Below are 12,277 nucleotides of genomic sequence, written 5' to 3' on the forward strand. Positions count from 1 at the left end.
GATATGAGGAAACTGATGATAATAAACCGATTAATTTCAACAATGCAGAAGCTATGGCTTGCTCGTCTTTCCCTTGGGTGTAGATGGACGGTATTTGAAGGTTTCACAATATGACACAGCCATTGACAACAAGGAACCAGGGGATCATCTCATCCTCACTGCCTTGCTTGCATAACTGCCTGTCATGGACAAATAAATTACCTGCTCTTGAGGCCTGAGTAAATACACATATTTCATGTTGATTTCTGGGCCCTCTATCTCCTCCGTTTTGTTTGCCGTGTGGGCTTTCAATGAGCATAGGGATCCTTATGCTGAATGCTATCCTCGCCAACATAATTGGCTGCTTGATCAAAACCAAGGGGCAGTACCTGGTACTAAGAAATCTTAATGTAGTGTACAATATCTTACAGCTGCAATAACACACACAATCCGTTTAGATTTTATCTCGGTTTTGACTTGAATAAAGATTTTATCTCCTTTAGAATTTTCTGTCTCTAATTAAGAAACCACATTCTTATCATTATCCCATTAGCAATTAACACTTTATAATTGGGCGTTTAAATCACAGCAATTTCCTAACAGTCTAATTGGTTATTATCAGTGGAGTGTTGTTTCTGCATGTAAAGACTACAATAATGTAGGGTGGCCCATATCACTGTAGGTAATTCAATTACAATATCAAGACTTATGCAATACCTGTTGAGTGGGTGGGTACAAATCTTCACCAACATTAGCTTAATTATCTGATCCAATTACTGATGTTATGTAACAATGTCACCATTTTAGAAGTTCAGAGCAAATAGTCTACAGGTAGTATTTTTTTCAGAAAAATCACACATTAGTTTTCTTAATTTTTTTTTTAGTATCATTGTGGATGTGGAAAAAATTTCATTTAAAGCTTTAAATTCATAAATGACAGAAGGGACTTGCCAGTATAATGCTCTGATTTGTTTGAATTTGGGTGAAATTGATCATTTCTTCAATATTGGAAAGTTGAATGTACACTCTTCAAAATGAAGGCTTTCAAAAACATCCTATTTTTCCAATAATCATAAATATACATGTAAAAATGAACTCAAAAGAAAGTGCACTGTATAACACAAGCTCAATCAAAACTTGCAGGAGGGAGTTATCATACCTGGAGATGATTAAGACTATGGTTGAACTTGACTAGTATTTTTTCTATACACTATGTATCATGTTTCCATCAGTATGACAAGATTTCAGTTGTATGGGTGAATTGATAGCAACAGTCCCAAATATATGACATGTATAGATTTCAGTCAAAAGACTTGATCTGAGAATACCTTACTGATATCAAACTGAATCAAGGTCACAGAAAAAAAGGTTGCGTTGAACTTTCAAATAAAATTTGAAGTTGAGTAGACTTTTAGTAGATATGCTGCAAAGATTTCCCTTGAATATATATAATGAATTTGTCATGTTTCATCTGTGAAGATGGGACAAGCATATGCCTGATATTGACTGTGGTGCAGCTTGAACTGTTTATTGACATAGCCTTGTTTATATATTTGTGTACTTGTAAAAGGATGGCACAGGGTCACTCTAGTGTTGTCACTCACTTAGCATACATGTATACATGCACTCAAGGCTTCAAGGGTCATAGGAGAATGACGACTCTTGGGGGATATACATGTATTGTGATACCCATCCATAAGCAGGATAGTCCAGATTTATATTTTACCGTCAAAATTATTTACCTATTAAGTGGGTAAAATTAAAACACAGAATACACTAGGGGTGAGTGTAGTATCAAAATAGGTCATTCAATTGCAATATGCCTTGCCAGTTTATGGGAGTGCATCAAAGCTGACATTGAACAACAAAATTAATGCACAAGTGTTTGGGAAGATCATGTCTCCATTAGAAAGTGGGAAAATATATAATCTCTCTATGGATGAGCTTGTTTGAAAGTTCAAGTAATTCACATGCAGAGCTAAAAGTGTACATGCATGTAATCTATGTTGGCTGAAGCAAAGGATGCAATTCATTGCCAAATGTGTGACAGAGCTGTGATACTTTCATGTGGGAAATGCCTCATGTGATATAAATGTCAATTCTATTACATAGTCTTACATGCACACAAATGGCTGCCTGTATTGCCTGTTTGAGATAAATCTATAAATCTCTCTCTGTCTCTGTGTTGAACCAAGGATGCATGTGGCCCTAGCTAACCTGTATTGAGTGCATACATGTACATACACACACACACGCATGCTGCCTGCATGACAATCTGAAATGCTCTCACAAGTGATGTATGTAAATTGCTGCCTCACTGAGAGCTTATTCAATTGGCTGAATTATTTTACACAAAATATTAATGGAACTAATGGTGGGAAATATCCTAAAACATGGAACAGGTCTTCCTATGGGTAAAGGTACATCTGTCTCTATGAACATAAACAGTTATCGATTACAGTCAGACACAATCTGTAGAATTGATAAAAAGGTTATATTTGTAAGAGATAACAGTCACCGTGGGCATACCATACCCTTGATATACCACATCCCTGCCACAGAAACAGCCCCTTCCCTTCATTGTACCCCCCATCCCCACCCAAAACACTCTTCGACACAGATATCACAGGAATGGCCTAGGAAATACCCAGTCCCTACTGATATATCAACAATACATGTATTTGTTCAATTTTCACTTCGTCTCTGCACATTCATATTCAGTGATGGAACAACCCAAGCCATTGATGACAACATTATCACACTCTGTCCCACTGTACACCTTTACATGTTCAAACAAGTACAATTTGATAAAACTGAAGTGTCTGTCTAGTAGCGTGCCCTACAAAAAGCAATGCCCCACTGACAAAAAACCCACGAATATATTTGATCAAAATCAAAACCAAGAGTGTCTCATCAAAATATTGAGTTCCTGATTGAATTGCACCCAGCATAAATTACAGATCATTTCTCACTCTCCATTCCTAATTAATAGTATTACATCACAAAGCTGATCTACCTAATCACATTATCACTATACCAGCCTCTCCAGTGCTATGGCTAAACTAAATCCAAATTACATCCTTTTTTTCATAAGGCTAGCAGTTATTCAAACATTCCAGCCTTTCAGATATACTAAGCTGCTACACAACTGTAACCTCTCATAGGCTTATAGTCTTCCATTGATTCAGACTGGCCATCTCAAAGTCAGATAATATTAATCTGACCAACGCGTTAAACCCCCAAGTTACTTTGTTACTAAAAATAACTAACTCAATTAACATGAGACATTAATGTGTGTAGGTATTGGATGCTAGAAGCTGGCCTGACCTCATGCCATCACTTTGTCTTATTTTGCACAGGTGATCATGTTCACGAATATAGGATAAAATATTCGCATTCGTGACTTTTGATAATTCACTGAAACCAGACATTTAAATTAAAGATCTGACAGCAGTTCAGCAGTGTTATGTCAGGCAGAGAGGCATTGCAGTATCAAACAAATTTTGAAAATTCTGGTGACAAATTAGCAACAATGATCGAAAAGCTCTCTTGCTCGGCAGAGCTTTATACACATCACATGGCTTTTGAATTCCCCTTGAAAGTGTGGTAGCTGGGTTGAGAAAGACAGTAAGATCACATTGCATAACTTTGTGGAACAAGGTAAAAAAAGTAAAGGACAAAATACCAGCATGGGGCAGTTTTTTTAAGATGAGGAACATCCTCTGGGAATATTTCTTTCTGTTTAATCTCTTTTATTCTCTCCTCTCCCACGGAATCTCAGAACCTCAATCCACAATCAAAAGAGAAACAGACAGTTGATTATGTTCAAATCATCGACTGATGAGCCAAATGAAGAAAGCTTTGACAGACAAGATTGAGAATTACCCTGATCATCTACGATCTTCAGATCAGCAGCTTTCTAGAGATCAGTGGAATAATGCTTTTTCAAAGGTCACTCAAAACTGCCAAACTGAAAAATAATGTTTTGGTTTTGAGTGTGTCTATGCCCGTTTGACTTGCTGATATTCTATATACAGGTATTACGCATACATTTTTTTCGTTCCATAGCTTGTGTGCATAATGTGTGTTATTTTAAGCAAGTATCAAAGTCTAAAAATGCAACAGTACCAGTAGTAGCTACAGACTGCTGTTGGCTTCAGAGCAGATTATTTTAATCCCCTATTTTGCATAAAATTTGCATAAAAGGAAAAAAGGAAGTAAAACATATAGATAAGAGTTGGAAACTTTGAGGATATTCACCTGAAAATAACCAACTGAGTGGCTTTTCTGTGACTACATGTACTATGAAAAAAATTTGTGCATTTATGTCCGTGAAGAACTGAGGAAATTCATATTAATTTGTACGAATGAATCCTAAATATTTAGGCAGATTTCTTTGCTTGAAATTACTAATAAACACAGCCAGTGTACATTCTTACCGACAAAATCATTCAGTAAATCGATTTTTGAAATTTCTTCACAAAAATCCTGTAGCAGTATGTTTCCTATGTAAGACTTGCAGTGTGAGCACAATGAGGGGCCAGGGAATATAAATTTGAAAACCTCCAAACAAATTCAGGATTCGTTAAAAAACTCATGAGTGACCTGTGAAGGATGCGAAACTTATCAGCTCTTCTAAGTCTTTGTTGCAGTCCGCCTAGCTTTCTCTTGTTCACCCCATGGTGTCCTACTTGTAGACTGCCTCAGGCCAATTTAGTGCTAATGATGGAAGCCACTACAGCTTTGCTACGTGAGAACGTCCATCCTGGCTAATGATGAGGTTTACGACGACGACGACGAAAGGCTTTCACATTTGAAGAAGTTCAGCAAGACAGACTTACCTGTCGAGCTTGTCGGCAAAGGAGATATTTAAATCTCTCTGGGCAGCCTGGTAAAAGTTATTTTCTACATCACACATGATTACGAATTGCAAAAATTATGTAGAAATGTCAAATGATCAGCCGCGAAACACAAAAAATTGAAACTGTTGAAATGGTACTCACAGTTGCATGACCAGGAACACTGTGGATTTGTTCTCATGGATGTCAGTGAGTCTCACAATGTTTGGGTGGTTACACCTGCAGGAGACAAAAACACGGAATTACGCTTTTAATCTTCATTCCACACATGACTAAATCATGGGGAAAAAAGGAACTACAGAATATTTGCAACTGCCTTTCCTTGGTGTACTGCTCGTATGAGCCAAATATAACCTATACAGACGGTATGTAGCTTGGCAATTTCTAATTTAATGTGTCATATACTTTATCACCTTTTCTCGAACAATGTTTGCCATTATAGTAAAATGCAAATAAAATCTTGAAATATTTACGGACAAAATCAGAATTTCTCAATGATCAGGCTTTTCTGGTTAAACTACAGAAAACAAGGGTATATATAAGTTAGGAGGTATGAAGGCCAACATGTCTGTTAACGAGCCCTAGGTAGTTTCAACTTTTGAATTTCAGGTAGAATGGATAGCATAGATAACAAATCATACAACATATAAGAAAACTAATAAAATGTAATCATGTTGAAAAAACCAGTGAAACATGTTATCTACCCAAGGCAAAGACACAGAAATTGTGCCAGGAAAGGATTTTTGACAAACAAATCTATAAAAAACAATGTACATTTTCTCAAATTGGAAATACAAGATACACCATGTTCCACATATTTATAGGACGACAGTTAATAATTAAACAATATCTGTTGCATGGTACTTGGAATGAAGGCTCAAATTTTTGGTGAGTTTTGGATGCATATTGACCTGATCATCTCACTGAGGAATTCAAAGTAGGGTTTCACCCAGTTTGCTTATCTAGCAGCTGCAACAGCAAGTGCATGAAGTGACCATGTCTCAACCTTGTGTAACTCCTAATCCAGCATAACCTTTAACCTTTACATTTTTCTGAACTCTGGTCAGTCAAATGTACAAAACAGCACTCCGTCTTTGGCGGACCAAAGTCAATAATTTCTGGGAGACGCAATTATCATAATAACGACAAAACCAAAATGGTGTTTACAGCCCCTGAAGTACAGCATTGAGATCTTACATTTCAGAAATTTTTTCTTTCGTATCAAGTTCTGTCAGCCAAATGTAATCCAGAAAAATAGTAATGACTTCATCGTTAGCTATTTGACCCACATTTTGACATGCTGTACTCCACCACAAAGCCTTGCTCTGAAGTACCTATACACATCTCAATTTTATGAGTAGACTATATAAACAATGGTTCCTCACTATTTTAAGTACCCATATCTTTACTTTGGTTTTTTTTTCCTCTTAAAATTTATGGGAAGCAGTTCCAGCACTGGGTGTGCATATCCACACAAATCAAGGTCTTCAGTATGTACATATTGACAGATCAGAGCAAGAACTGCCCTACATGTACACAGCTACAGCATCCTCTGAAATTCAGAACTAAACAAACAGTATTTAACCTACTTTCTGAGGACAGCTACTTCATTCTCTAATGTCTCTCCACCTTTCTTTCCCAGAGCTTTTTTATCTGTAAGATGACAAGAAAAAAAAAGCACAGCCAATCGTTATTTTTTTTTTCATGGAGGTCAGAGGTCGCAAAAGCCAAAATAATGCTACAAAGTAAATCTTTGTCCATTTCTTAGCATATCTTGATACAAACTGTCAGTTTCACAATGTAAATATTATTGTTAAAAATTTGTGCTATAAACTGCCTACTATTTTTGAAACTGGAGAAGTGGTGTTCCTAAAGGTTATTTTGGCAATGTTTTGGTATTTTTAAATAATCACTTTCCCTAGTGTTTGGAGTAAAAAAAAGAAGGTACAGTCAAAGCCAATTGCACGTACATGTAACTATGAATGCTGTCAGAAAACATCAGACTAGTTGTCATGAATTTGTTCTTTCAAATTACCAGTCAAACTGATATTATTACTTTCAGTTGCCACGTATACAGAAACCTTTTGTAAAGACATCAAAGTCTAAATGAAAATGATCCATAAAACTGAGGGTAAAAACAACAACTAAGGTATTGATGGCAGTACCAATAACATGAGTACAAATTAATGAAAAATTTTTTAATGAATATCTAATTAAGGTACAGTGTGCCTCAGGGATAAACATTTTGAATTTCCATTTTTTATACAACTCTTTGCAGGTCTGCTGGCTGGAAGGACTCCTTTTGAAGTCTGTGGATTAAATTAGGTTCTCATTCATTGTTTTTGTGAAAATAAAAAATTTACTTTTTGCCAATATAGATTAACATAGGGAATAGCGGTCATTTTTATTACGTAATGAGACTGTCTTATGCCAAAAAATGTTTTAAAGTTCTCTTCACGAAAACTAAATGTTTAAAATTTTTTAGTGTCGAGGTGCATACAACCTAAACTGTTATAGCAGATGTAAAATAACTTTCCATCCCAGCCTGTATCTCTGCTGATTACATATTCCACAATGGCACACTGAAGGATGGATAAATTTTCATGAAATGACGGTCTTAAGATACTTTGATGCCTATTTAAAGTCAAACTGGTGTAACTTCACGTAGACAACTGAAAAAGGTTGTTTATAGTCCTTTGTTCTGAAAAAAATGTGATAATGTTTGAAAAATTGCTGCTATTAAAAATTGCAAATATTGATAAAATATTACTGTATAGTTCTCCTATAGACATTATAGAGAAAATACGTGTAATAGCAAAGTGACAAGCATTTTCGTTTTTACTCAAAGTAGGAACAGCTTGTTGCATGAGGAAAACGCAAGACTTAGTGTAAAATTTCAGGTTGGAGAATGTAGTTAGGAACTGAAAATGTTGTATTATGATAGAAAAACACAACAGAATTTGCGAATACAAAGCATACATGTATGATCAGTCTTGAAATTGTTACAGAGTTCTGGTTAAGCCAGTTTAATGTAAACTCCTGATTAATTGAATGTCCTTACTGAATTTCTGTTATACATAAACACTGCACAATTTTTTTTATCTGAGATACAACTTCAAGAAAACAGAAAATTAAATTCACAATATGCAGTGGATTGTTTTAGCATATAAGTTTCATGGCCCTTACTGACTCATAATACCTGCAGCTCAACTGCCATGCCTAATGCATGTTAAATTTTCAAAGCTACGCTGAAGTGTCTTCAACTAAGATTTTTCCTAATCAAAACAAGAAATAATTGAGAGATAGCAAATCAAGAGTGAAAAATAGAAAAGCAACTTTGGAAGCCTTAGTCATTTGCTCTTAGAATCATCGACACATTTCCCTCCTTTTCTATATTCACTCTTTGCAGAAAAAAATAATCAGAGATTTCCGTAGCCAACTGGGATTAATAGAAAAGTCTCACCTATACACTTGCAGGCAAACAGCTGGCCAGTTGCTTTCTCCTCTGCGAGAACGACTTCAGAAAATGCACCTCTGTAAAGACATGAAAAAAAGAGAAAAGAAAATAATGAAAGGTCAAATATTACAACCAAGGTACAATTCTGTATTATCTCTATTGAATGACCAGTGGCTGGAACTTTTGATGATTTTTCTCACTGTCAACTGTACTTTCTTCGTCTACTCCTGAAAGAATGTTGAGGTATACAGTATAGAGCTTGTCAACACAGCCTCTACATAAGCAGACTAATTGTTATTGTTGACAAGTCAATTCTGGTGCAGACTAGAATTCATATATAAATATTAAAAGTGCATTTTACACGTACTGTATACATGCTGTGTTGAGGAGCTCAGAAGTTGGCGTTTCAAGATGCTTTGCGGGAGAAGAACATGAGTTACAACATTTAAAGTCCTTTAACAGGCCAAACGTTCCCGTGGAGGTCAGAGGGTCATGATGATTTACATACGCACATCATGTGTTGAGTGAAGTGTTTGGAATAGCATTTGTGTCATTTGTTTGAGAAATCATGATGTGCAAACGATGGAAAACTGTAAGAAGAATTAAATGACAGTCAATCCATCACTGTTGCCAAAATATTCTGTTTCCATGGTAAGCACCTTTTTACATTAAGCCATTTATCCTTATGACTCATTTGCACAGTCTCAGCATTTTATTCAGTTTTCTTGTTAAATACATGCTATTCTCATTCTATTTTGAATATATCAGTTGGGATATATTACTGCTTTATAATATTGTTGTTTCATTTATTTTGTTTTCAATTTACTGTTGAAAGTTTGAAATGACAAGACAATTTTTTAAAAAAGTGTAAACCAATTCCAATATCAAAGTTGACAAAATCAAGTTAATCAACATTTTTTGTTATAACTAAACATTACATTACATGCCTTTCCATGGAAAAAAGTCACTTAAAATTATAGATGCAATGGTGCTGAATAAAAGCAATGAACTAGCGGTGTGGCGTATTAGAGGCTGTACCTTTCCATTATGTGCCTCTAGGTTTTTTCACCTTTTAATTTTCCGTTCTGAACGTCCACATATCTGACCTGTTGCTGCAACCTGTTTTCATGATGTATTCCTTTGGTGATCCTAGTACATTTGAACTGATATCACTTAAAGAGTATGGCAGATTTTTTTGTCAGTTCATAATTTCTATCATGCACTTGTTGTCTTTATTATGAAATTGTGAGACTTGCAAGGTATCTTGGTCATTGAAAGTCTGTCCTAGACTCCAACAAAATAATTTTATGCATAAGAATTATCAGCTATCACAAGGACAAGTTATTTTGACTGAACGTTTTATTTGTATGATGTGTTACATGTAACTCCTTCAATGAAAATGCTCTGGATGTATTTGTTGTACTCAGTGCTGTGCAGAGCATTCAGTAATATCATTGAGATATAAAACGAGTAACATCAAATACAAGTGTAAAACAACATTTGAAAACACTGAGGAAAAATGCACCTAAATGAATATGTTATAAAACTGTTTTTTGTTTCTTTGGTTGGGGAGTTGATATCATTACTTCATTTTTCCTGAAGATGGCAAAGTACAGAAGAGAGTATTACAGCTGGCACAGGAACAAATAATTATGTATTTTCCAACATTACAGCGGTTGTGTATAGGCTGCTCGGTAACCAAGGCAATGGATACTCCTTGGAAGGTCACTTTTATCTGTTGACCACTCGGCGAAATATCAACTTACAAATTAAAATACTTTTGACTGACAGCTGCGTCCAGCTGCTAGCGTGTATTAAAAGCCGGAACCCTGGATGAGAAGGAAAAATATCTGAAAGGGGCCAACCATGTCAGCGGCTTCTGGGACAGAGTTTCATCTCATGCTGTTATAGAATCTATGTTCCATCCCCGAGTATATTCTGTGTCGTTGTAGGGAATGCGCTCGGGTTACATTGTAAGGACTGTTAAAAAAGGTTTGGTACGGTGAAGCGACCGTCGCGACGTATGGCAGCATCATGATCTACGGGTTCAAAGGCTTCAGACAGTTTATCGCCTTCATTCGAAAATTTCGCGATGAAGATCACTGTACAAACAATAACTTGCTTGACTGTAATTTAATTTCACGTAGCTCGTACAACACCGACGAAAACAATACAAGCGAAACGTTGTCTTGGTTTTGGCGTCGTTTTGCTTTGTTTTTTTTGTCACACGAATCGTTTCCAACTGTTGATTGCGGATGGCAGCCGGCTGTTCAAGACGGGCGACTGACGGGTTGCGAGGCTGCACAGTAGCCGGGGAACAGTTTACTGACATCAACCCTCAGATAGTACCAACGCTGGGACAGACAGTTCGTCATCGTTAGCCGTGTCAATGGTGCGATAACAGTACTCTATGGTAAAACCAGCAAACCGTAGCGCAACTCGCGCAAGTCCCTTCACAGCCCACCGTTAAATCCTAAGAAACACGGTACCTTTCAAATCCGAAAACACTGAATTAGTGCACTGTCAATACGATAGGTTACCTCACTCAACGAAAAACGATGATGATGTTGAATTTTTACTTACGTGCCGAGAACCTCTTTCAGTTCGTATTTGTCGGTAATCTTCTCCCGCTTGCCATCCTTTTTCTTCAACAGCAGCGGCATGGTGGACTACGCTATTAATATTGAGTCAAAATCCAAAGGCAAGTTACGTGAAACGATGAAAAATTGGTCCGAAGAGAGAGCGGCTACAACCTGTATACAAATATAATTCCCCACTGAAAGGCTGTTCCGTGTACCGCCAGCTTGATGAGACTCGGACTACAGCAGTGCAATGACGTCATCAAGACGCCCTCTACAGGACTTTGTTTACAAGGCGTAATAATTTTAATTTGTTTTCTTGCGCCCAGTCTTCTGCAGTTCAGCGGTCGTGTCCTGTCCCGTGACGACCATAGAGGGCTTTTGTATTACAATCCGAAGGAGTGTTTTTCATACATGCATAATAATCGTCGTGAGAGCTCCCTGTTCCAAAAACTTTCACAGTACGGTCATGGAGGCCTTTTTTCTTACCGCCATGGTACGACAGAATCTGCACGTTCTTTGTCATGAAATCCAAATAAAATGGAAAGGTAACTGTTTCCAACAAGCCGCACTCTAAAGAAAAGTGGTGACGGATGCAAGATTTTAGATATATATATTAAAAAAACTTCTTCCCTTTATTCAAGCCCCTTGCAGTTAAGTTTTTGATAATCGAGTATAGTGAACTACTTGGTTGCTTGTCCTTGGCCAAGTTTATATTGGAATCGAAATTTACTGTGCAGAATTTGTCGAATTGTCTCGAGACTGAAGTATGAAATTTAAAGGATCAGCTTTTAATTTTCTCCTTGCAATCTGGTTGCTTTGTCTTATATGTTACGTCACAAATGCGTCATGAGTTTTCACGCATGTCCGACTTATAGACTCATCAACATTAATATATAATGAAGGTTCTTTTGTCAATGTCCTTGCCATCTCCTTGCCGCTGTGTCTGAACAAAGTCTTTGTTATATATTGATTTCCTGACACAAACATCGTAAACATTGCTATTGACGTCGTAATCGTGGCGTAAATGACAAACAACACAAAGGTACGCATGGTCATTCGAAAATTAGTTTTTAAATATACTATAAAAGTTTATTAGGCCCAATTAGAAGAATTAAATTTCCATACGTGAGCCCTACACATGTTTTATGTGGCGAAAAATTATTTGGTTGAAGTTTGAACAAAGTGACCCATTCTGGCGAAGCTCTTTCTGATTCCATTTTAATACCCAGCATCCATGCCTGGGCGTCCATGTAACATCTCGAACAGAATATTAGAGCGAAAGGTTTGAGGTGGTTGGTCCCCAACCTTGCCCGACCAACATCGATCAATGTAAGGTTTCTAAGCGTTATCGCCCGGAAAACTCTCAGAGGAGCGGTTGTCAGAAGATCGGTAAAACCATA

At 36.7% G+C, this 12,277-nt stretch overlaps 1 protein-coding gene across 1 annotated transcript in view; it reads right to left on the bottom strand.

Annotated features, from left to right (window-relative positions):
* The window catches only part of LOC139134992 (calcium/calmodulin-dependent protein kinase type 1D-like), a 107,578-nt gene extending 96,454 nt beyond the window's left edge, over window positions 1-11,124 (bottom strand). The window contains exons 1-4 of the mRNA XM_070702141.1: window positions 10,879-11,124; window positions 8,302-8,372; window positions 6,428-6,491; window positions 4,983-5,057 (exon numbers count right to left, since the gene is read on the bottom strand). Coding sequence (XP_070558242.1) covers window positions 4,983-5,057; window positions 6,428-6,491; window positions 8,302-8,372; window positions 10,879-10,958 — 290 coding nt within the window. The 5' untranslated portion in view covers window positions 10,959-11,124. The remainder of the gene's footprint in view (window positions 1-4,982; window positions 5,058-6,427; window positions 6,492-8,301; window positions 8,373-10,878) is intronic.
* Window positions 11,125-12,277: the final 1,153 nt, after the last annotated feature.

This window comes from Ptychodera flava, chromosome 6 (assembly GCF_041260155.1).
Source record: "Ptychodera flava strain L36383 chromosome 6, AS_Pfla_20210202, whole genome shotgun sequence".
NCBI classification, from domain to species: domain Eukaryota; kingdom Metazoa; phylum Hemichordata; class Enteropneusta; family Ptychoderidae; genus Ptychodera; species Ptychodera flava.